At 57.2% G+C, this 22,296-nt stretch overlaps 7 protein-coding genes across 17 annotated transcripts in view; 2 read left to right on the plus strand and 5 right to left on the minus strand.

Moving 5' to 3' along the window:
- Positions 1-3,128, plus strand: part of MYRF (myelin regulatory factor) — a 43,616-nt gene extending 40,488 nt beyond the window's left edge. For all 7 annotated transcript variants that reach the window (XM_038138856.1, XM_038138854.1, XM_038138857.1 and 4 more), the window contains 2 exons: positions 290-364; positions 564-3,128. In XM_038138856.1, coding sequence (XP_037994784.1) covers positions 290-364; positions 564-650 — 162 coding nt within the window. In that variant the 3' untranslated portion in view covers positions 651-3,128. The remainder of the gene's footprint in view (positions 1-289; positions 365-563) is intronic.
- Positions 3,129-5,223: 2,095 nt separating this feature from the next.
- TMEM258 (transmembrane protein 258) lies at positions 5,224-6,012 on the minus strand. Its single transcript, XM_038139481.1, has 3 exons — positions 5,852-6,012; positions 5,651-5,760; positions 5,224-5,496 (listed from the first exon to the last, which is right to left on the minus strand). The coding sequence occupies exons 1-3, from the start codon at positions 5,975-5,977 to the stop codon at positions 5,370-5,372; spliced, it is 363 nt and encodes a 120-aa protein (XP_037995409.1). The 5' UTR covers positions 5,978-6,012; the 3' UTR covers positions 5,224-5,369.
- On the plus strand, positions 5,918-8,811 carry FEN1 (flap structure-specific endonuclease 1). Its single transcript, XM_038139479.1, has 2 exons — positions 5,918-6,043; positions 6,964-8,811. The coding sequence occupies exon 2, from the start codon at positions 6,965-6,967 to the stop codon at positions 8,123-8,125; it is 1,161 nt and encodes a 386-aa protein (XP_037995407.1). The 5' UTR covers positions 5,918-6,043; position 6,964; the 3' UTR covers positions 8,126-8,811.
- Positions 8,812-8,940: 129 nt separating this feature from the next.
- Positions 8,941-12,001, minus strand: LOC119702049. The gene is made up of 2 exons (XM_038139478.1): positions 11,232-12,001; positions 8,941-11,014 (listed from the first exon to the last, which is right to left on the minus strand). The coding sequence occupies exons 1-2, from the start codon at positions 11,267-11,269 to the stop codon at positions 9,763-9,765; spliced, it is 1,290 nt and encodes a 429-aa protein (XP_037995406.1). The 5' UTR covers positions 11,270-12,001; the 3' UTR covers positions 8,941-9,762.
- Positions 12,002-12,391: 390 nt separating this feature from the next.
- Positions 12,392-14,602, minus strand: LOC119702074 (cobalamin binding intrinsic factor-like). 3 transcript variants are annotated; one of them, XM_038139529.1, is made up of 8 exons: positions 14,077-14,602; positions 13,793-13,936; positions 13,588-13,713; positions 13,327-13,502; positions 13,108-13,255; positions 12,793-12,976; positions 12,593-12,711; positions 12,392-12,510 (listed from the first exon to the last, which is right to left on the minus strand). In XM_038139529.1, exons 1-8 carry the CDS (start codon positions 14,447-14,449, stop codon positions 12,449-12,451), a joined length of 1,332 nt encoding a protein of 443 aa, XP_037995457.1. In that variant the 5' UTR covers positions 14,450-14,602; the 3' UTR covers positions 12,392-12,448. The 3 variants fall into 3 exon arrangements, with proteins under 3 accessions (XP_037995457.1, XP_037995458.1, XP_037995456.1); XM_038139530.1 differs by having other exon boundaries at positions 12,793-12,931; positions 13,781-13,936; XM_038139528.1 differs by having other exon boundaries at positions 13,781-13,936.
- A 767-nt stretch (positions 14,603-15,369) lies between these two features.
- On the minus strand, positions 15,370-21,025 carry LOC119701383. The gene is made up of 16 exons (XM_038138014.1): positions 20,853-21,025; positions 20,589-20,771; positions 20,339-20,482; positions 20,122-20,265; positions 19,868-20,043; positions 19,544-19,781; positions 19,293-19,434; positions 19,013-19,215; positions 17,052-17,432; positions 16,768-16,911; positions 16,563-16,688; positions 16,302-16,477; positions 16,083-16,230; positions 15,768-15,951; positions 15,568-15,686; positions 15,370-15,485 (listed from the first exon to the last, which is right to left on the minus strand). Exons 1-16 carry the CDS (start codon positions 20,920-20,922, stop codon positions 15,424-15,426), a joined length of 2,640 nt encoding a protein of 879 aa, XP_037993942.1. The 5' UTR covers positions 20,923-21,025; the 3' UTR covers positions 15,370-15,423.
- LOC119702075 (cobalamin binding intrinsic factor-like) lies at positions 16,345-18,945 on the minus strand. Of its 3 annotated transcripts, none has more exons than XM_038139532.1 (3): positions 17,052-18,945; positions 16,768-16,911; positions 16,345-16,688 (listed from the first exon to the last, which is right to left on the minus strand). In XM_038139532.1, the coding sequence occupies exons 1-3, from the start codon at positions 17,422-17,424 to the stop codon at positions 16,396-16,398; spliced, it is 810 nt and encodes a 269-aa protein (XP_037995460.1). In that variant the 5' UTR covers positions 17,425-18,945; the 3' UTR covers positions 16,345-16,395. The 3 variants fall into 3 exon arrangements, 2 of the variants coding, with proteins under 2 accessions (XP_037995460.1, XP_037995459.1); XM_038139531.1 differs by having other exon boundaries at positions 16,756-16,911; XR_005257243.1 differs by having other exon boundaries at positions 16,455-16,477; positions 16,563-16,911.
- Positions 21,026-22,296: the final 1,271 nt, after the last annotated feature.

The raw sequence follows: 22,296 nt of genomic DNA on the forward strand, positions 1-22,296 counted from the left end.
TCCCCTGGCACAGCTTGAGGCATTTCCTCTCATCCTGTCCTTGGTTCCCTGGGAGCAGAGCCTGATCCCAGGATCAGGGAGTTCTGCAGAGCCTGAAGGTCCATCCAGAGCCTCTTTTCCTCCAGGCTGAGCCCTCCCAGCTCCCAGAGCCCTTCCTCATCCCACTTGTGCTCCAGAAAACATCCATGGGGTCACTTGAGAGCTCGAGGCTGTGGATTTCCTCACAGATCCAGCCTGGAGGACATCCCCCAAGCTCATCCCTGACCAGCTGTTCCCCTTCCCTCCCCAGGACACCACGCACCGCTGGCCCCTGGTGATGCTGTCCTTCCGGGAGTTTTCCTACCACTTCCGAGTGGCGCAGCCGGTGAGTACCCGCAGCTTGTCCAGGGCCACGTGGTGTGGGATTTATGAAATGTGGGAAATGCAGGTTTAGCACCAGGAGCTTCCCACAGTCCTATGGGTGGTAGGAGGATGATCTGTCCCTGACCCAGCCCATAATCCAGGCAGAATTCCACCCTTGGAGTCACACCCCTCTCTCTCTAAGCTGCTTTTCTCGTTCCTAGGGCCGAGCCGACTGCAGCACTTCCCTGGAGCAGCTGGGACACCTCTTCACTGACTATTACTTCCAGTTCTACTGGCTCTGTGAGTGAGTCCCGGCAGCACCAGTGCCCTCTGCTCGGAGACAGGAGGGGAACTGGTGCCACTGGGAGCCTCCCGAATTCCCTGCTCCGCTGGCCCCCAGCCCCGCCTCATCCCCGTGTCCTGCGGCAGCTCCGGAGCTGGAATGGTGATGGCTGGAGACACTGAAGCTCAGGACAGACAGGACCTAAAAGCCACCACCAGCCCTGTGGTGGCTCCCGGGGGGACCTCGCACCGATTCCCAGCATCCCACACCCCTCTCCTTCCCTTAGGGGGATGTTTGTGTCCTCCATCACTTCCCCCTCCCCTTCCAACACTGGATTTGGAAGCGTCGCACCGGACTGAGCGTGGACAGCTCTGCCACATCTCAGAGGGGTGCTCCTTCCATGGACAGGAGCCCCACCCGGTGCTCCCAGATGTCCCACATCGGTTCTTCACAACACTGGAATTGCTTCAACACTGGAGCCCTTTCCAAGAGCCCAACGCTGGAGTTTGGCCTGGAAAGGATGGCCATGCCTGGACCTACTGGAAGTCCTACACTGGAGTTGCTGTTCCTTCTGCTTGGCCCAGGGCCACTTCCCACAGACTTCCCAGAGACTCCCGGACCTGCCAATGGACACGTTCCTCTAGGAACAACTGGAGAAGGAGCAGCTTCCACGTCATCCCCCCCTCTTCTTTTTGCTCTTAAATCCCATATCCATGTGGGATATCCAGGTCTGGATGGATAAAACCCCCACTCAAGCTGCTGCTGAGGCCATGCCACACCTGGGGACCCTTGTCCCCAGGCCAGGGGTGACAAATGACTGGGACTTACCCACATTAAGTGTGGTAGGATCCGTTTTCATCCGCTTGGAAGCGGCGTGTGCGGAGCTGCCTGGTCGGCTCTGGAGCCAGTGTCAACCTCTGCCCAGATGTGCAGCACTGGCAAAGCCTGGAGTGCCCTGTGGAGCAAGGCCAAGTCCCTGGGAACACCAGGATCTGTGTTCAGGCAGGATCTCTGCCTCAGGAGAGGGGTGGTGTTGTCCCAAAAGTTGGGATGGCAGCAGCTGCAGGCTGTCCCTGTCCTCAGAGAGCTACGCTGGGGGGATTTGGGATATTTTACTGTTACAAGTCCTTAAATTGCTAAACTACTGAATTCTTGTGGGGTTTAAGCCGTAAAAAAACCAGGAATTTCCTTCTGGCCCCATTGAGCCACGTGTGTCCTGTGGGAAAGCCAAGTGGTTCCCTGTGCTTCCTCCTCCCTGTCCTGCTCCTCGTGCTACAGAGGAGTTGTGTGCATTCCTGGAGGCTCAGCCACCTCCGGGTTATTCCAAGATGGATTTCCTTGAGGAAACAAGTGAGGGGGGAATGCCACAAGATGATCCTAAGGACACTAAATCTGCTCTGGAGAAACAAAGATGGGTTTTATCCAGGTAAAGTGATGGTTCCTGGGCACATCTGGTTTTATCTCACATCATCCTCCTCCTGAGCTTATCCCACCAAAGCGGCCCTGAAATTCCTGGTGATGTCACTTGGATTTGGCATCTGCCCCCAAGAAACTGTTTGTAGGGAGGTTTCAAGGCCTGGAAACGCTGAATTACAGCTACTAAAATCCACTGAATCCTGGGAAGCAGGGAATAGTGGGTGAGCAGGGCATTCCGAGCAGCCAAGCAGTTGGAACACCCAGTTTTGGGAAGCTCAGTGGGACAACAGGATGCCCCAAGGCTTGGGTATAACTATGCACGAGCAGGGGGGGGCTCCATGCTCAGCGGGATTCTCTGTTTTTCCCTGCAATTGGGAAGGAAACACCTGGATGTAGCTGAGTGCTTTTCCCTCCACCTGCCCTGAGCGGTTTTTCCTGGTTTTAAACTGCGGAGTGACTTCCTTGGCAGGTTTGTTGTTCCCTTGGCAATCAGTGGCCCAGGCTGGCACGTCCTTCCTCAGGTGAGTGATGCTGAGCTGGGATAAAGCCCCTGGAAGAGGAAACAGGGAATGTTGGAGGGGCCAGAGCCTGCAATCACCCCCCCCCCCCCAAGACGCCCCAGTACATTCCACCCCACTCCTGAGGAAAGGAATCAAGGAATCAATCAGTGGTGGCCCAGGAGGAGTTGGGATCTCTCAGGTGTCCCCAGGATGCTCAGCCATGGGATTTAGGGAGATTCCCAACAAACCAAGTGCCTGGAAGCATCTCTAGTGCCTTTTCCCTTGTGGAACAGTCCCAAGGAACAGTGTTTTCCCACATGTATTCCCAAGTGCTGCCTCAGACATGGTGCCCGGGTGGTTGAACTGGGATGTGGCAATTCCTGGAGTGCCAGAGCCAGCCCTACCCACGTGGCGCTGGCAGCAATCCCTGGGATTGGGAGAGGACGGGGATTCAGGAGGAAGTTTTTAGTGTCGATAGTACCTTATGTCTTAAAGTGGCACAGGTTGCCCAGAGAAGTTTTGGTTGTTCCATCCCTGGAAGTGTTCCAGGACAGGTTGGATGGGTTTGGAGCTGCCTGGACTCTAGTGGAAGGTGTCCCTGCCTATGGGACTGAATGGGCTTTAAGGTCCCTTCCCACCCAAACCATTCCAGGATAAAAATCATCCATCGGCTGCTGCCCGGCGAGGCAGCAACGAGCTCCAAAGGGGTTCAGAGCTGTAAAATGAAGGAGCCATGGAATTGCTTCCAGGCCCGTGGAAACAGCTGTCTGCATGGATTTCCCCTCCCCCCAAAACGCATCTCTGCCCCTTCCCCGTCCCCAATCAGTACCAAGAGAGTTCACAATCAGGCCTTTCCCTGCGTGGCACGGAGGGAATTCTGAGCCCACCTCTCCAGCTCGGGGAAATCCCTCCCCATCCAGCGGCAAAGAGACATTCCTGGCAGGAAGGAAGACAAAAGGGCGGAGAACGAGGCTGTTTGGGAGTTGTTTCAAAAGCAAATTCCCAACTCTTGTGTCCTACTGTTGGAGCTTAAAGCCTGTAAATAGAGACTATGGCACCACTGGAAGAATTAAGGAAAAAAAAAACACCACGTAAAGCACTAATTTTGTTGGTTTAAATGTTGCTGCCACAGCTTTAATCACTGTATTTTGCCAGCCAGTTCGTAGAGTTGCATTTGTAGCAGGTTATTATTGATTCCTGGTTTTTATTTTGTGGGGAACAAGCGTGGTTTCCCTCTTTTCTTCCTGATTTATATTTATATTTTGCTGAATTTGAGGGCTGAGTTTCCGGATTCCCCGGATTTGTTTGTTTTGTTTTGTTTTGTTTTGCTTATTTAGACTTTTGTTTTATGCTGGAGGTAAATGTTGCCCATATGAATAAAATATATAAATACTGCTTTGTATCCAAGGATGGCTCCTGGTGTTTTTCCTCCCTTTCTGAGGGAATAACTCAGGGTGAACGGCTCTAAAACTGCCCACGGGATGGAGGAAATTCCAAGTCTTTAATCAGTGGAGGTTTCTGGATATGCCCAGTCATGGTTCTTTGGAATGAGGATAAAAAGGAGAAAGGAAGGAGGAAAAAGACAGGAAGAAGGGGAAAGAAATTAGAAAGGGAAAATGAAGGAAGTAGGAGAAAAAAGAAGAAAATATGGAGGGAAAAAGAAAGGGTAAATGGACAAGGGGAAAAGGAAAAAGAAAACAGAAGGATAAAGAAAGGAGGAAAAAGAAAAAAGGAGGGGAAAAAAGAGGGAAGGAAAAAGAAAGGAAAACCTGCCTCTGACCTCTCATTGCTCACGTCAAAGGGCAGACTCAGATCCAGAAGGACCCAAAAGTCCACAGAAGGAAATCTTCCTTCCCAAAGAGGAAATCAGGGCTTGGATTTGCGATTTGGAAGTGGAATGGTTTGAAAGCTGGGCTAAAACTCCAATCTGCCTCTTGAAGACATATAAATCAACTCCTTGTTTCTAGGCCAGGCAGATAATTCAGGAATTAATGAAGGGCACATCCAGCACCACAAAACTCCTGGTTAGGCACGAGAACAAGCACAGCATTCCCAAAAAAAAGAAAGGGTGAGGGGATGTGACAGCAAAGAAGGCTGAGGGGATTAAAAGCAGATTTAGGATTTATCTTGCACAGCCTGGCTGCACCAGGACACAAGGTGGCACTGGAACACCTCGGACCACACACAGCACAGAAACCCGGGATAACGCTGACCACATCCCAAAGTACCGGGATCTTGTGCCAGTATGGAGAAAGGGAGTCTCAGGAGGGACCTTTCCACTCTGCTCAACTCCGTGACAGCAGTGTGCAGCCAGGTAGAATTGGTCTCTTCTCCCAGAGAAAGTGACAGGACAAGAGGAAACAGCCTCAAGCTGCACCAGGAGAGGTTTAGGTTGGGCATTAGGAAAAATTCCTTCATGGAAAGGGTTTTAGAGCACTGGACCAGGCTCCAGAGATGGAGTCCCCATCCCAGGAGGGATTTAAAAGCTGTGTGGCTGTGGCACTTGGGGACACGGGTTGGTGGTGGCCTTGGCAGTGCTGGAGGAGTGGTTGGACTGGGTGATCCTAGAGGGCTTTTCCAGACTTAGACTTCCCTTAATTCTATCCAAGCCCTTTGGAAAAGCCAGGTTAAAAAAAAAAAAAAAAAAAAAGGAAAAAAAAAAGACAAACCAACAGTCCCCAGGCAGGTGTGTCACAGAGCCACCTTTATTCACCCGTGGGTCACTGCCTGTCATAGACCACACCTGCTACAGGCGTTTTCTCGTTGAGATACAAAAGAAATATAAAAAGAGCTTCCCCGAATCCCCCCATCCAGGCCCCCCGGGGGGTTCAGACGTAGATCCCGACCCAGAGCAGCAGGAAGAGGACGCCGAAGCCCATGAAGAGCGAGGCCACCAGCGAGATCAGCAGCTCCTTGTAGATGTCCCGCGTGTACTTGGTGGATGTCACCTCGTAGCTGCCAGGCCGGGGGTTAAGGTGATAACAGAGGCAGAGCAAGGCGAGGGGACCCCCACCCGCTCCCCTGCCCCCGGGAATTAGGGCGATAACCCGGGATTGGGAGGTACAGCGAGAGGACGGCACCCCACCCGCCCGCTCAGCCGCGGGGATACACGAAGAACCAGGCGGTGAAGAACATGCCGATGGCCAGCAGCACCACCGTGAGGTGCGGGAACACGGCCGGGTTCACCGGGCTCGTGTATCTGCTCATCGCCTCCAGCTCCTGCGGGGACACGGCGCCGTTCAGAGGGGCCGGGCCGCCACCGGGCCGGGCCCCCTGTGGCAACCCCCGGTCCCCCCATCCCCACCCTCACCATGTCGCCGGTCGCCGCTGAGACACGTCGGCTCCGCTCCCGCCGCCGCACGTCCGGCCCCCTCCGCCGCCGGAAGTGGAAGTGAGGGCGGGAACGAGGCGCGGCGAGCGCGAGCCGCTTCCCCATTGGCCGGCGGCGGCTCCCAGCGGGCTCGGCGGCGGAGCGCGGGAGCGGCGGCGCGCGAGCGGCCGGGTAATGGCTGAGGGATAACGGGGATCGGAGGGATAACGGGGATCTGAGGGGAAACGGGGATCTGAGGGGAATGGGGATCGGAGGGGGAACGGGGATCTGAGGGGAACGGGGATCGGAGGGGAAACGGGGATCTGAGGGGAACAGGGATCTGAGGGGAAACGGGGATCTGAGGGGAACGGGGATCTGAGGGGGAACGGGGATATGAGGGGGAACGGGGGCTCGGGGGGGGGAACGGGGATCTGAGGGGGAACGGGGATCTGAGGGGAAACGGGGATCTGAGGGGAACGGGGATCTGAGGGATAACGGGGATCGGAGGGATAACGGGGATCTGAGGGAAACGGGGACCGGAGGGGGAACGGGGATCTGAGGGGAAACGGGGATCTGAGGGATAACGGGGATCTGAGGGGAAACGGGGATCTGAGGGGAACGGGGATCTGAGGGGGAACGGGGATCTGAGGGGAAACGGGGATCTGAGGGGAAACGGGAGCTCTGAGGGGGAATGGCGGCTGAGGGAGAACGGGGGCCCTGAGGGGATAATGGAGGCTGAGGGAAACGGAGGATCTGAGGGGGACGGAAGAGGGGTTGATAGCAGGCCTGGGGAGCTGGGAAATAAGGAGATAAGAACGGGGAGGTGATGGGGTCTAGATGGTTGTAATGGTGGTGATAATCGAATTTTGGGGAGGGGGATTGGGATGGGAGGGGCAGAGGTTGGAAGGGGAGTAATGGTGGGCCGAGAGGGAGCGGTGAGGGATAAGGGTGGCCTGAGGCAGGATTTGGGACAAGGGCTGCCAGTAGAGGCCACAGCCCTTGGAGTGATGGTTTGCAGGGGAAGCGCTGCCCTGTTTGCTTCCCCCTCCTTGGGTGGCCCAACGTTCCTCATGCAGAGCCCGCTCTCAACATCCCCTTTTTCCCTTCGCCAGGATGGGAATCCACGGCTTGGCCAAGCTTATCGCCGACGTGGCTCCCGGGGCCATCCGGGAGAACGACATCAAGTCCTACTTCGGCCGGAAGGTGGCCATCGACGCCTCCATGAGCATCTACCAGTTCCTGATCGCCGTGCGGCAGGGAGCTGACGTGCTCCAGAACGACGACGGGGAGACCACCAGCCACCTGATGGGAATGTTCTACCGTACCATCCGCATGGTGGAGAACGGCATCAAGCCGGTGTACGTGTTCGACGGGAAGCCCCCGCAGCTGAAATCCGGGGAGCTGGCCAAGCGCACCGAGCGCCGGGCCGAGGCGGAGAAGCACCTGCAGGAAGCACAGGAGGCCGGGGAGGAGGAGAACATCGAGAAGTACAGCAAGAGGCTGGTCAAGGTGACCCCGCAGCACACGCAGGAGTGCAAGAAGCTGCTGACGCTGATGGGAATTCCCTACGTGGAGGCACCCGGAGAGGCGGAGGCCAGCTGCGCCGCCCTGGTGAAGGCCGGGAAGGTGTACGCCGCCGCCACGGAGGACATGGATTGCCTCACCTTCGGCAGCCCCGTGCTGATGCGGCACCTCACGGCCAGCGAGACCAAGAAGCTGCCCATCCAGGAGTTCCACCTGAACCGGATCCTGCAGGACCTGCAGCTGACCTGGGAGCAGTTTGTGGACCTGTGCATCCTGCTGGGCTGCGACTACTGCGCCAGCATCCGCGGCATCGGGCCGAAGCGCGCCGTGGAGCTCATCCGGGAGCACAAATCCATCGAGAGGATCGTGCAGCAGCTCGACACCAAGAAGTACCCCCTGCCCGAGAACTGGCTGCACCGGGAGGCCCAGAAGCTCTTCCTGGAGCCCGACGTGATCGATCCCGACGCCGTGGAGCTGAAGTGGGGCGAGCCGGACGAGGAGCAGCTGGTGCAGTTCATGTGCGGGGAGAAGCAGTTCAACGAGGAGCGCATCCGCAACGGCGTCAGGAGGCTGAGCAAGAGCCGCCAGGGGAGCACCCAGGGCCGGCTCGATGACTTCTTCAAGGTCACCGGGTCCATCACCTCGGCCAAGCGCAAGGAGCCGGAGCCCAAGGGAGGGGCCAAGAAGAAAGCCAAGGCCAGCTCCAAGCCCAACGGCACCGCGGCCACAAAGACTAAAAAGGCAAAATAACCAGGTCGGGCGCCCACAGACCTCTGGGATTGGGTTTTTGGGGGGCTTGATGAGGAGTTTTAGACTAATGACAGTTGTGTGTCAGTGCTGGGAAGGAACGGATGAGGCCAGCAGAGTGGAACGGCTTCTGGGCACAAGCACTCCCAGATTCCAGAATTCCAAAGCTGAGCAGCCCCAGAGCAGACGCAGGACAGATTAGATTTCAGCCTGATCCCATCCATCCCAGAAAAGGCAGATGCAAGCAGAAAGTGGACAGATAGGAGTGGAAAGCAAGCTGGAATTGGGAAGGAGGCTTCAGGTAATGAGGTAAAATGCTCCCTTTAGAGAGGCTTCATTAAGGCTTTTCCTTCCCTTTTCTTGGTCACTCTCCTTATTCAAAACCCAGTTGCGATCTCAATTCCAGCGATGTCCTGGCCCTCTGTTAGTGCGTAATCCAAGGAAAGCTGAGCCCAGACTGCAGCTCTCCCAGCCTGAAATTTGCTTAGAAATGCTTAAAAATAAAAATATCCGTAAGCTTAGAACTGCAGCCTCTTCAGTCCCTGAATTCCAGAGGCATTTTTCGGTGTTGTACACACCTACAGGTCCCAGGATGGGAATTAAAACCTTTTATTTCTTATTTTATTCTAGTGTTTTGCTTGTTAGAGCCACGGGATGGGTTTTGTTTCAGAATAAAATTTGAACACAAAGACGCTGTCTCTCTTTCTCCAGAGAAGTGGCTCAAACCGTGTTTTTAAACGCCAATCCCAGTTTTAGAGGGAATTCCATAACAGCCGACAAGCCAAACAGCAAAGCAAGTCTGGAACACAAAGAATTCCAGTTTTGAGCTCTCTGGATGCTTCACAGACATCAAAATGCGTGAGTCTGCTCTTTGCCAGTTTGGAGAATAAGAAGCTGGCTTGTTTTGTGGGGAAGTGAGTCTTTAATATTTATTATGCATTAATCTTGCTAAAACTGGGATTTATGTTTCCTTGCTGTGGATTCTCTTGGATGTTTCAATCCATAATTGTTTTTTCCCCAGAAGTTTTTAAAGTAAGTGTTCCTCTTTTATCTCCAGATACCTTCACAGGTACAGGAATGGTTTTGTGGTGGAGGGATAAAAAAATATTTTAAAATAATAATATCAGGAAATAAGTCTGGGAAATTTACCAATTCTAAAAGCTGCTTTTCCACCACCCTCTCCCTGCCTGGTGCTTCGTGGTATTTCACTCCATTTTCCCTCCATTTCTCATTCCAAACAAAGATTCCCACTACCTCTGACACTGACATTATTATGAAGGAATTCCAGTTCCACTCTTTATCCTTGGAGCAAGTGCTGTGGGAAGCCAGAGACCCAGCAGAGCCAGTCAGAGAGGGCACAGGGGATTTGGGCCTCTCAGGTGTGGGCAGTCTCCCCGTGGGAAGACCGGGATACTTTTCCACCTTTTCCACCTCTTAGTTCTAATTAAATGAATTTCCAGCTGCTTCATCCTGCTTTTCCAGCTGGCTGGACCATGACCCCTGTGTTACCCATAACATTCCCATCCTGAATCCAAGCCAGCTCCTGGGAAGAAAGGAACCCTGTCCCAGTGGAAAGCAGAACAGTGGGAACTCCCAGACAGCTTTTGGGGAAACCCTGCATTTATCCAGCGCAAAGAATGCTACGGAGTGTGCCAGCTGCTGCCACGAGTTGCATCCTGGATCCGTGACAGCCATCTCCTGAGAGCTCCCTGGTGTTCCAGTTGCCGCTGCAGCCTCTTGTCCAGCGCTGCCCAGAGGGTTTTCTCCTGTGGCACTGCTGCACGCTGGGAGCCGTGCATTGGGCACCGGCGGCTCAGGGACACTTGCTGCTGGGAATGCTTTGCTGGAGCGGCTTGAGCTCCCAGTTGTATTTCCAGGCTTTCCCTGGCTTTGGGTCTCTGCTGGGTTTTGTGGATAGCCACGGCTCCGAGGCAGCAGGGAGACCTGTCCGTGTGGGCTTCTCCATCTGGAGTCCAGCAGATCTCATGGAGGCTCTGGCAGGGATGGAGGCCTTTGCTATAAATATCCCAAGGGGGGAGATCTTCCTTATCCTTGTCCTTCACCGTCAACTCCAGGGAGCATCCCTGACTTGGGAACAGCTGCCTTTGCCGCTGGAGCCTCTTGTCCAGCAGCGCGCGGAGAGTCTGCCCAGACGGCTCCGCCGCGGGATCCTGGGAGCCGTGGATTGGGCACCGGCGGCTCCAGGACACTTCCTCTTGCTTCTTGGCAGGAACAGGCCAGGTTCCAGTTGGAGCACAACACAGGTCGCAGAGGGCCTGGATGGGAATGGAGGAGCCTTTCCGCGGGATGGACATTCTTGGAAGGGGGGAGGATCTCAGGCAGCGTCGGGTTCTGCGGAGGACTGAGCCTTTTCCAGCGGCAGATGTTTTCCGACAGATCAGGGGCCTTGTTGGGCTCGTGGAGAGCTGGAGGCTCTCGGAGGAGCTGGAGGAGCTGGAGGAGGCGCAGCAGGGCAGGTGGCCTCGCTCCAGCAGCTGCTCCAGGTCCTCCCACGACAGCTGCCACATCTCCGAGTCCCGCGGGAAGGACACCTCGGGCCACAGCGGCGCCACCAGGTCCTGCAGCTCCCGGGCCGCGGTGGCGCAGGGGGTGCAGCAGGGGCCGCAGCTGCAGGGGATGTACAGGCGGCTCTCCGCGCTGCAGGGAGGGCTCTCCCCAGCCCGGGGGGAACCGGGAGCCCCCGGGGCCGCCTGGCGGCACCGCGACCCCCCTGCCCTGCTCCCGAGGCGCTTCCGCGCCTTCCAAACGCGGGTGGCCAGCAGGACGGCCGTGCTGGCCACCAGCAGGACGAGCGAGGGGAGCAGGACGCTCATGGCTTCATCCGTGTCCCATGGTGGCCGCACTGGGAGCCAAGGGGTGGTGGCACGAGTCCTGTGGAGACACGGTGCTAATGTCACAGGGCTGCGGGTGGGACACCTGTGTGACATCACAGCCCTGCCTCACCCCAGCACTCATGGCCCCAGGGCACCCCAGTGCTTCCAGGGGTGAGGGGCTCCGTGTGGGCACTGGTAGCCCTCTGGAGCAGAACGGATGGAAAGATTCTCAGGCAAGCAGGACACAGTCATGAGGAGGAGGATGATGGTCTCACCTGCTGGCTGACAGAGCTGGGGACATGGATTGGCCCATGGGACACTGCAAGGGGCTAGAGGAGGAAAAGCTCTTCTCAGTAACCACCAAAACATGTCTGTGTTATCCACAGCATTCCCATCCTGATCCAAGCCTAGGGCTGTGTCACACGCTGCGAGGAAAATGAACCCTGTGAATCCTAGTAAAAGCCAACAACCAAACCACTGAGGCACAGCAGCGTGTTTTCCGTGGAGCGTGCTGGTGATGGGGAACTGCATCAGGATGGGATTTAGCAGGGGGAAGAGGGGCACACTGGGTACCCAGGACATCCCATGCAGCACAGGGCAGAAATGTCCTCTCCAGTGGAGCACCTGATATCCTACACCAGCTGTGGCACTGCCACATGGTGCCAGCTTATCTGTGTGGTCACAGAAGGACCTTGAGGATGGCACCGTCACCATGGGTTGAGTCTGACTTTGATGTGTGGGATAAGACCACATGTACTGGAGACTGTGGAAGGTGGTGGATGCTGGTTTTCAGGCTGTTGGGAAGAGTTTGGATCCCGTCCCTCCCAGCTCCTTCTGGAGACAGTGTCTGTGGAATCACAGAATGGTTTGGGTGGGAAGAGTCCAGGCAGGAGCAGCTCCAAGCTGAAGGTCTGGCTGGACAAGGCCCACTGGGAGTAGGGAATGGGGCTGGCTGGAGAGCAGCTGGGACCCAGCTGGGAGGTGCTGGTGACTCCTGGCCAGAGGTGGAGTCACAGAATCGGGATTAGAATCAGCTGCAGCCCCAGGACACCACCCGCGGATTTCCGGGGTGGGGGAGAAATGCAGCTGGTGGCCTGAGGCTGATGCTAATTGGGACTGTCATAATCAAACAGAGATAATTGCATCTGAGTCATGCCATGAGAGCTCGTGTGAGCTATCAGCTATCAGCTATCAGAATAGGCTGAACTGAAGCACAGCAATGTGCCTGGAGGACACATTTTCCCCGTGGCTGCTGGGGAAAGGCTTTGCTGATGTCCAAGGGGGAATTGACTCCATGGAGTTTGGGTGAGGCTGTGCTTGTGTGAGCTGCTGGGGAAGAGAAGGAGAGGAGCTGAGCTCGTGGAATTAGGCAGGAAGGAAGACAAAAGGGATGTGAGCTGTGTTTTCTCCCAGAGGTACACACACACACATAGGGACATGCTGGAATGTCACTTTATTGCTCCACGGAGGGGTCCAGGGTGTCTTGGTGGCATCAGTAGGTGCTGAAGATGGCCTGGATGTGCTCCCAGTTTTTTGGCTTGTAGGTGCCAACTCCTGCGGCAGAGGGATGTGTGAGGCTGGGACATGGAGACGCCCAGGCACAGCCCCTTGTGCCCCACACCCCCTGGGTGCTCACCTTCCTGGAGGGGACTCCAGCAGCTGAAGAACTGCCAGTAGGTCCTTTCGGTTTTGTTGCCAGCCAGCCCGTGGATGGAGGTCACAAAGGGACCCCAGCTTGTCTGCTCTGTCTTGAAGCTGCCAGCAAAGCGAGTGAGCTCAGAGCTGGGTGGGGGGGATGCAAACATCTCCCCTTCTCTCCCACCCTCTTGCGCTCACCAAAAGATGTCGGGTTTCTCATTCCTTGCTGCCTTCATCACCTGGAGCAGCGTGGAGTCACTTGGGACTTCCACTGAGGTGGAGTAGTGGAAGTAATTCTTCAGCGTGTTGGTGATGGAGAACTGCACCGTGATGGGAGCTGCGGGTGGGCAGAGGGGCAGGGCGGGCACCCGGCACACCCCACCTGGCACAGGACAGGAGTGTCACCCACACGGGCTCAGCTCCAGGTCGGAATCCCGATTGTCCCCAACATTGGAGACCGGGGCAGCTGTTGGCTTGGGGACATTCCGTTGGTGGCAGCGCAGCCCCACCTACCTGCGTCCAGGTACGACTTGCCCACCAGGGGAGGCAGCACCTGGGCCATGGCCATGGGCTGTTTGTAGTCATGGTTGTAGACCACGCTGAAGGCCTGGGCACGGTCCCACTTCCGAGGGCTGTAAAACTCACTCGAGGTCTCCAGAGCCTGCGGAACAGGTGGAACGTGTCACAAGCAGCCCGGGAGCGGAACTGTGACCCCAGAGCCTCTCTCCGTACCTGCAGGGCCAGCCCCATGCTGTAGATATTCCCGATCATGCCATTGTGCCTTTCTTGCTCATCCAGAAAATCGTTGGTCACCGCCTTTAGGGCATCACGGATCAGATGGATCAGATCCTGCTTGCCTGTGTGGTTGTAGGCGCACACCAGCGCCAGTACCGCCATGGCCCGGCTGTCTGTGGGATCCCAGTGTCACTGCCAGTGCCCCGGGGACACCTCTGGGAGTGGAGGGGGCACAGCGAGGCTGGAGGATTCCCTTACCCACATCGGGGGAGCTCTTATGGTTCAGCAACTCCTCAGCCACAGCCTTGACTGCATCTTGGTTGTCATATTCCTTCAGCAGGCACAGGGCCAGGATGTCCAGGCTCTCTGCGTACCAGGTGATCACTGCAAGGCAAAGGGGGGTGAGCTGATGGGGTGCAGGGAGGGTGAAATCCCCCAGTCCTTCCCTCACGTCCCTGGGTACCGTTTTTGCTAATCTCCTCATTCATTTTCTGCTTCAGGATGGGGATCAGGTTGATAGTCTTGCCCATGGCGTGGACACATCGGGGGTCCTGGCAGGAGGAGAGGAGGGCGAGGACATACAGAGCCACTTGTCCCGAGGTCATGTCTGTGGGGACAAGAGGACAGAGTGGTGGGATGGGATGCGGCATCCTGAGAGCTGGCGGTGCTGACCCTGCAGTACAGGGTCTGCTGGGATCAGGTGCACCCCCTCCCCTGCTCTGGGTTCTCCTCCTCTCTCTTCCCCACCTGTCTGGGCTCTCTCCACTGCATCCTTCTTTATCTCCTGGAGCAGCCAGTGGTGGACATGGCCATGGGTGGCTCCAGCCAGGTTCATGGCCAGCAGGATGCTGGGGTTCGGCGGCTCGTCAAACTTGACGGATTTCTCCATGCGCCGCAGCAGCTCCTGGACCAGGCGGTGATGGGAGACTGTAGCCTGGCACTCCTCTGCCACTGAGGGCAGGTCACCAAGAGCCCCATGCGCCATCCACTCGTCCCCCTGCAGTGTCACCGGTCTGTCTGCAGTGCCACTGCAGGAGGACTGGCGCTCAGCGCAGCCCTGTGTGACCGTGGCACTTGCCAGGGCCAGCAGGACCGCCATGCTGTAAGCCATGCTGGGCATCCTCTGTCCTCAGGAGAGCTGATCCACTCAGGGCCGCAGAGTCCCGCAGGCAGTCATCTCTCCAGCTGTGCCCTCTGCTTTTATCTGCTCCTGGTGCCATCCTGTTGTCACCTGCCTACCCACACTTGCTGTGGCACTTCCACATGATGCCACCTTATCTCTGTGGTCACGGAAGGACCTGCAGGGTGGCACCGTCACCATGGGTTGAGTCACACAGGATGCTCCTGCATGACTGGTTTTATGTCTGGGATAAGGCCACATGTACTGGAGACTGTGGAAGGTGGTGGATGCTGGTTTTCAGGCTGTTGGGAAGAGTTTGGATCCCGTCCCTCCCAGCTCCTTCTGGAGACAGTGTCTGTGGAATCACAGAATGGTTTGGGTGGGAAGAGTCCAGGCAGGAGCAGCTCCAAGCTGAAGGTCTGGCTGGACAAGGCCCACTGGGAGTAGGGAATGGGGCTGGCTGGAGAACAGCTGGGAGGTGCTGGTGACTCCTGGCCAGAGGTGGAGTCACAGAATCGGGATTAGAATCAGCTGCAGCCCCAGGCCACCACCCGCGGATTTCCGGGGTGGGGGAGAAATGCAGCTGGTGGCCTGAGGCTGATGCTAATTGGGACTGTCATAATCAAACAGAGATAATTGCATCTGAGTCATGCCATGAGAGCTCGTGTGGGGATCAGAATAGGCTGAACTGAAGCACAGCAATGTGCCTGGAGGACACATTTTCCCCGTGGCTGCTGGGGAAAGGCTTTGCTGATGTCCAAGGGGGAATTGACTCCATGGAGTTTGGGTGAGGCTGTGCTTGTGTGAGCTGCTGGGGAAGAGAAGGAGAGGAGCTGAGCTCGTGGAATTAGGCAGGAAGGAAGACAAAAGGGATGTGAGCTGTGTTTTCTCCCAGAGGTACACACACACACATAGGGACATGCTGGAATGTCACTTTATTGCTCCACGGAGGGGTCCAGGGTGTCTTGGTGGCATCAGTAGGTGCTGAAGATGGCCTGGATGTGCTCCCAGTTTTTTGGCTTGTAGGTGCCAACTCCTGCGGCAGAGGGATGTGTGAGGCTGGGACATGGAGATGCCCAGGCACAGCCCCTTGTGCCCCACACCCCCTGGGTGCTCACCTTCCTGGAGGGGACTCCAGCAGCTGAAGAACTGCCAGTAGGTCCTTTCGGTTTTGTTGCCAGCCAGCCCGTGGATGGAGGTCACAAAGGGACCCCAGCTTGTCTGCTCTGTCTTGAAGCTGCCAGCAAAGCGAGTGAGCTCAGAGCTGGGTGGGGGGGATGCAAACATCTCCCCTTCTCTCCCACCCTCTTGCGCTCACCAAAAGATGTCGGGTTTCTCATTCCTTGCTGCCTTCATCACCTGGAGCAGCGTGGAGTCACTTGGGACTTCCACTGAGGTGGAGTAGTGGAAGTAATTCTTCAGCGTGTTGGTGATGGAGAACTGCACCGTGATGGGAGCTGCGGGTGGGCAGAGGGGCAGGGCGGGCACCCGGCACACCCCACCTGGCACAGGACAGGAGTGTCACCCACACGGGCTCAGCTCCAGGTCGGAATCCCGATTGTCCCCAACATTGGAGACCGGGGCAGCTGTTGGCTTGGGGACATTCCGTTGGTGGCAGCGCAGCCCCACCTACCTGCGTCCAGGTACGACTTGCCCACCAGGGGAGGCAGCACCTGGGCCATGGCCATGGGCTGTTTGTAGTCATGGTTGTAGACCACGCTGAAGGCCTGGGCACGGTCCCACTTCCGAGGGCTGTAAAACTCACTCGAGGTCTCCAGAGCCTGCGGAACAGGTGGAACGTGTCACAAGCAGCCCGGGAGCGGAACTGTGACCCCAGAGCCTCTCTCCGTACCTGCAGGGCCAGCCCCATGCTGTAGATATTCCCAATCATGCCATTGTGCCTTTCTTGCTCATCCAGAAAATCGTTGGTCACCGCCTTTAGGGCATCACGGATCAGATGGATCAGATCCTGCTTGCCTGTGTGGTTGTAGGCGCACACCAGCGCCAGTACCGCCATGGCCCGGCTGTCTGTGGGATCCCAGTGTCACTGCCAGTGCCCCGGGGACACCTCTGGGAGTGGAGGGGGCACAGCGAGGCTGGAGGATTCCCTTACCCACATCGGGGGAGCTCTTATGGTTCAGCAACTCCTCAGCCACAGCCTTGACTGCATCTTGGTTGTCATATTCCTTCAGCAGGCACAGGGCCAGGATGTCCAGGCTCTCTGCGTACCAGGTGATCACTGCAAGGCAAAGGGGGGTGAGCTGATGGGGTGCAGGGAGGGTGAAATCCCCCAGTCCTTCCCTCACGTCCCTGGGTACCGTTTTTGCTAATCTCCTCATTCATTTTCTGCTTCAGGATGGGGATCAGGTTGATAGTCTTGCCCATGGCGTGGACACATCGGGGGTCCTGGCAGGAGGAGAGGAGGGCGAGGACATACAGAGCCACTTGTCCCGAGGTCATGTCTGTGGGGACAAGAGGACAGAGTGGTGGGATGGGATGCGGCATCCTGAGAGCTGGCGGTGCTGACCCTGCAGTACAGGGTCTGCTGGGATCAGGTGCACCCCCTCCCCTGCTCTGGGTTCTCCTCCTCTCTCTTCCCCACCTGTCTGGGCTCTCTCCACTGCATCCTTCTTTATCTCCTGGAGCAGCCAGTGGTGGACATGGCCATGGGTGGCTCCAGCCAGGTTCATGGCCAGCAGGATGCTGGGGTTCGGCGGCTCGTCAAACTTGACGGATTTCTTCATGCGCCGCAGCAGCTCCTGGACCAGGCGGTGATGGGAGACTGTAGCCTGGCACTCCTCTGCCACTGAGGGCAGGTCACCAAGAGCCCTGTGCGCCATCCACTCGTCCCCCTGCAGTGTCACCGGTCTGTCTGCAGTGCCACTGCAGGAGGACTGACACTCACCGCAGCCCTGCGTGACCGTGGCACTTGCCAGGGCCAGCAGGACCGCCATGCTGTAAGCCATGCTGGGCATCCTCTGTCCTCAGGAGAGCTGATCCACTCAGGGCAGCAGAGTCCCGCAGGCAGTCATCTCTCCAGCTGTGCCCTCTGCTTTTATCTGCTCCTGGTGCCATCCTGTTGTCACCTGCCTACCCACGCTTGCTGTGGCACTTCCACATGATGCCACCTTATCTCTGTGGCAGGCGCAGGCCCTGCAAGCCTCCCCTGGCGTTCGGAAGCCTAAGATAGGCAAAGTGCTGAGTCACGATGACTGGACCTTAGGAGCCCCTCTCTCCCGCTCTTGGACCCTTGCCTATCTCTCTGTAAGGCTATAGGTCACTTTCCTTTAACCTATACCATTGGACAATTCTCAATCCCCCTTAACCCTATACAAACTGCTGTTTCTGCCCGGTTCATCAGAAGAGCCGTCCCTGAATCCCTTCACAGAAGAGTCCTCGAGAAGACCAATGAAGACATCTCTGCGGAATGTTCATACGCCTCTCCTCCTCTCTTTTCCCGCGTCAGCCGAATGCCTGCTGCCTGCCCCAGCAGAGCCTAGCAAGCCAAAGAGCCGAAACCACTTATGAGCTGAATATCACAAAAGCCGTTTCACTATAGCTTGCTAAGGCGGCTGGCGGCCAGGTGCTGCTCGGAGCTCAGACAGGCAGTTCTTACCTGAACTGAGCTATCTGGGCTCTAATGCAGCTGTCTGGGGACACCCCGCTACCCAACCAGTGGCATTACATCTCTGTGGTCACGGAAGGACCTGCAGGGTGGCACTGTCACCATGGGTTGAGTCACACAGGATGCTCCTGCATGACTGGTTTGATGTCTGGGATAAGGCCACATGTACTGGAGACTGTGGAAGATGGTGGATGCTGGTTTTCAGGCTGTTGGGAAGAGTTTGGATCCCTTCCCTCCCAGCTCCTTCTGGAGACAGTGTCTGTGGAATCACAGAATGGTTTGGGTGGGAAGGGTCCAGGCAGGAGCAGCTCCAAGCTGAAGGTCTGGCTGGACAAGGCCCACTGGGAGTAGGGAATGGGGCTGGCTGGAGAGCAGCTGGGACCCAACTGGGAGGTGCTGGTGACTCCTGGCCAGAGGTGGAGTCACAGAATCGGGATTAGAATCAGCTGCAGCCCCAGGACACCACCCGCGGGTTTCCGGGGGAAATGCAGCTGGTGGCCTGAGGCTGATGCTAATTGGGATTGTCATAATCAAACAGGGATAATTGCATCTGATTCATGCCATGAGAGCTTGTGTGGGGATCAGAATAGGCTGAACTGAAGCACAGCAATGTGCCTGGAGGAACAAGCCCGTGGCTGCTGGGGAAAGGCTTTGCTGATGTCCAAGGGGGAATTGACTCTATGGAGTTTGGGTGAGGCTGTGCTTGTGTGAGCTGCTGGGGAAGAGAAGGAGAGGAGCTGAGCTCGTGGAATTAGGCAGGAAGGAAGACAAAAGGGATGTGAGCTGTGTTTTCTCCCAGAGATACACACACACACATAGGGACATGCTGGAATGTCACTTTATTGCTCCACGGAGGGGTCCAGGGTGTCTTGGTGGCATAAGTAGGCGCTGAAGATGGCCTGGATGTGCTCCCAGTTTTTTGGCTTGTAGGTGCCAACTCCTGCAGCAGATGAGTGTGTGAGGCTGGCATATGCAGATCCCCTCACAGGCTCCCCCACACCATCCCTGGCCCCCTGCCCCACCTTCATCGAGGGCATTCCCAGCACTGAGGAACTGCCAGTAGGTCCTGTCCTCCGTGCTGCCAGCCAGCCCTGGGATGGAGGTCACATAGGGACCCCAGGATGTCTGCTCTGTCTGGAAGCTGCGGGAGAGTTGAGGAGGCTCAGAGCTGGGTGGGGAAATGGCAAATTCCACCCCCAAAGCCACTCTGGCTCTCACCTAAAGGTTTTGGGGTCCTCCTTTGCTGCCACCTCCATCACCTGGAGCAGAGTGGAGCCACTTGGGACTTGCACTAGGATGGAGTGGTTGAAGTGTTGTCCCTGGATTGTGTTGATGATGGAGTACTGCACCGTGATGAGGGCTGTGCAGGGAGAGAGCGGCAGGGTGGGCACCTGGCACACCCTCAGCGGGCAGAGAGTGGGAACATCATCCCTGCGGGCTCTGGGCCACCCCAGTGGGGCTCGGCGTACCTCTGGGAATACTGTGCGTCGCCAGCACTGGGGGCAGGGACAGCTGTCGGCCCGGGGACGCGTTCTTGGTGGCAGCACAGTCCAGGCCAGCCGCATCCAGGTAGGTCCTGCCCACCAGGGCTGGCAGCACCTGGGCGATGGCCATGGGCTGCTGGTAGTCGTGGCTGTACACCACGGAGAAGGCCTGGGCACAGTCCCACTCCCGTGGGGCGTAAAACTTCCTTGTGGCCTCCAGTGCCTGTGGAGCGGGTGGGACGTGGAAGGACACATCTGGGAATGGGACCAGGTGGCCGAAATGCCATACTCCCTTGGCACCTCCCCTACCTGCAGGGCCAGCCCCATGCTGTAGATATTCCCAATCATGCCATTCCTCTCCTTCTGCTCATCCAGGAATCTGTTGCTCACTGTCTCAAGCGCCTCCCGGAGCAGATCCTGCACGTCCTGGAGCTCCACATGGTTGTGGACGCAGGCCAGTGCCAGTGCCACCATGGCCTGGGTGTCTGTGGGATCCTGGAGTCACCGCCAAGGCTCGGGATAGACCCCAGGAGTTGGAATGAGGGAGCAGAGGAGTTCCTTACCCACAGAGATGGGCCTCCCAGGGTTCAGCACCTGCTTGGCCAGGGGCACCGATGGCCCTAGAGCGCCGCCCGCCTCTGCCAGGCACAGGGCCAGGGTGTCCAGGCCCACACTGTACAGGGTAGTTTTGGGAATCCCGTCAGCCTCTGAAAGCAAAGAGTGGCAAGATGACAGGGTGTGGGGACAGTGACACCCCCAGGCCCCCAAGTCCCAACAAACCCAGTTTGGCCATCTCCTCATCTGTTTTCTGCTGCAGGACACGGATCAGGTCGAGGGTCTGCTCCAGGGCATGGACACGCTGGGGATCCTGGCAGGAGGAGAGGAGGGCGAGGACATGCAGAGCCACCTGTCCCGAGGTCAAGTCTGTGGGGACAAGGGGACAGCCAGGCTGTGCTGGGCCGGGCACCACAAGAACTGGCGGAAACCTGGTCCCCCAGGAGCTGGCGTCTTCCCTCCTTTCCCTCCCTACCTTTCTGGGCTCTCCTCACTGCCTCCTCCTTGATCTCCTGGAGCAGCCACTTGTGGATGGCACCGTCGGTGTCCCCCCCAGCCAGGTTCAATGCCAGCAGCACACTGGGATTTGCCGCCTCCTCGAAATTTACGGATTCCTCCATGCGCTGCAGCAGCTGGGAGACCTTATCCTGCGGGGCCACTGGAGAGAGTGGGAAGGTCAGCGGGATCCTGTGTCCCATCTGTGGTCTCTCCTGGCTCTCCGTGGGTGGCTGACACTCACCACAGCCCTCGGTGGCTGTGCAGCCCACCAGGGCCAGCAGGACCCCGATGCCCAAAGCCACGCCGAGCATTCTTCTGGAGCCAGCTGACCCGCTCAGGGCGGCAGAGTCCTGTGGGAATTCGGCTCTCCGGGCATCCTCCCTGCTTTTAGCTGTTCCCAGTGCCCTTGTCACGGCACCTGCCCTCCCACAGCCGCCCTGGCTCTGCCAAGCACCGCTGCCTTATCGGTGTGTCCAGCAGGGGAGGAGGGGCGGTGATTTTCCATTTGGGATCCCTGGGGACTACTTGGACCACTTCAGTATCCATGAGGCTGTGATGTTGTATGGGATTCATCCCAGTATGTCCCAGAAGGAACCACCTCAATCTACCACCCTAGGTCCTGGAAGCCTGAGGAGCTCCATTGGTGGTTGGGCATTCTCCAGCTGTATCCCGCTTGGAATTTTCCAGGAAACTCCAGCCCCGGTAATCTAACTTTAGTATCAAGAAAACTGGTGGAGAAGGTCGTGCTGAACCCTGCTGGGAAAGCAATTCAAGGACAGCGCCTGTGTCAGGCACTGGCAGCTCAGGATAACAGAAATTCCCGACTAACTGGTTTCTTATCCTGCTGCTGCAAGGTCTCCCAGCTCAGAGGTGATGGGAAAGCAGAGCCTGCTCATTTTTGGCACTGTAGTAGGAGTTTTGGCCCTGTCCCTGACAGAATCCTTCTGGAGGTGTCCAGCTATGAGTTGAGCAGGGACAGGGTGTGCTGGCTGCTGTGCTGGATTTACCTGGGATAGGGAACTTTTTGTTTACCGGATTTGGATTCAGAATGGTGATGGTGCGGATAACACACAGGAGGTTCGGTGGTTGCTGAGCGGGGCTTGCCCTCCTTTGCAGTGTCCCGGGGACAATCCAGGATGGGGCACCATCCTCAGGGACATTCCTTGTGCCTTCTATGGGCTGGGAAGAGAAAGGGGTGAGCGAGTCTGGAGGGTGATGGTGTCACTTGGCACAGCCCATCGTGGTGGAGGACCAGGTGAGTGAGGGATGAGGGAGCCCGAGTGAGATCCCTCCAAAACAGGGAGGTTACAGCCCCAAAAAATTCATGAGGGGTTTGTGTGTAAAATACTGAAAACTGCAAATATTCCCATTTTTGTATATTCGGAGAAATTTTAAAGCATTTCAAAACTGATTCCGAAATAAAACCCTGTGTCTGCCGTGTTATAGACGGGATATAGACTGTAAGGAATTCTGCTTGCGGAGCGAGAGGGTTTGAAAACACAACCGCCTTTCTCCATCCGGGAACGAGGCCGGCGCTGCTCCCGGAAGGAAACGCCGCCGCTCCCGGAGCGCAGGCGCCGAGCCGGGAGCGGCCATGCGGGACCCGGGGAGCGGAGGCGCCGGGCCGGGGGCGCCGGGGAGCGGGCGGCGCCGGGCTCGGAGGTGAGCGGGGAACGGGGGCAGCC

This window comes from Motacilla alba, chromosome 5 (genome assembly GCF_015832195.1).
Source record: "Motacilla alba alba isolate MOTALB_02 chromosome 5, Motacilla_alba_V1.0_pri, whole genome shotgun sequence".
Classification (NCBI taxonomy): domain Eukaryota; kingdom Metazoa; phylum Chordata; class Aves; order Passeriformes; family Motacillidae; genus Motacilla; species Motacilla alba.

Bases quoted from the DNA above. Each gene is read 5' to 3' on its own strand.
- TMEM258 (XM_038139481.1), bottom strand. From the start codon at position 5,977: ATGGGGAAGCGGCTCGCGCTCGCCGCGCCTCGTTCCCGCCCTCACTTC. The intron at 5,761-5,851 runs GTGAGGGTGGGG...GTGTCCCCGCAG, and splicing joins CAGCGGCGACCGGCGACATG to GAGCTGGAGGCGATGAGCAG. The intron at 5,497-5,650 runs GTATCCCCGCGG...CCGGCCTGGCAG, and splicing joins TTCACCGCCTGGTTCTTCGT to CTACGAGGTGACATCCACCA.
- FEN1 (XM_038139479.1), top strand. From the start codon at position 6,965: ATGGGAATCCACGGCTTGGCCAAGCTTATCGCCGACGTGGCTCCCGGG.
- LOC119702049 (XM_038139478.1), bottom strand. From the start codon at position 11,269: ATGGGCCAATCCATGTCCCCAGCTCTGTCAGCCAGCAG. The intron at 11,015-11,231 runs GTGAGACCATCA...GTGTCTCCACAG, and splicing joins CCAGCTCTGTCAGCCAGCAG to GACTCGTGCCACCACCCCTT.
- LOC119702074 (XM_038139528.1), bottom strand. From the start codon at position 14,449: ATGCCCAGCATGGCTTACAGCATGGCGGTCCTGCTGGCCCTGGCAAGT. The intron at 13,503-13,587 runs GTAAGGGAATCC...GGGATCCCACAG, and splicing joins TAAGAGCTCCCCCGATGTGG to ACAGCCGGGCCATGGCGGTA. The intron at 13,256-13,326 runs GTACGGAGAGAG...CCTGTTCCGCAG, and splicing joins GCATGGGGCTGGCCCTGCAG to GCTCTGGAGACCTCGAGTGA.
- LOC119702075 (XM_038139531.1), bottom strand. From the start codon at position 17,424: ATGCCCAGCATGGCTTACAGCATGGCGGTCCTGCTGGCCCTGGCAAGT. The intron at 16,912-17,051 runs GTGGGGAAGAGA...TTGTCCCCACAG, and splicing joins AGTGGAGAGAGCCCAGACAG to ACATGACCTCGGGACAAGTG. The intron at 16,689-16,755 runs GTGAGGGAAGGA...TTTGCCTTGCAG, and splicing joins CAAAAACGGTACCCAGGGAC to TGATCACCTGGTACGCAGAG.
- LOC119701383 (XM_038138014.1), bottom strand. From the start codon at position 20,922: ATGCTCGGCGTGGCTTTGGGCATCGGGGTCCTGCTGGCCCTGGTGGGC. The intron at 16,912-17,051 runs GTGGGGAAGAGA...TTGTCCCCACAG, and splicing joins AGTGGAGAGAGCCCAGACAG to ACATGACCTCGGGACAAGTG. The intron at 15,687-15,767 runs GTGAGCGCAAGA...CTTTGCTGGCAG, and splicing joins GAGAAACCCGACATCTTTTG to CTTCAAGACAGAGCAGACAA.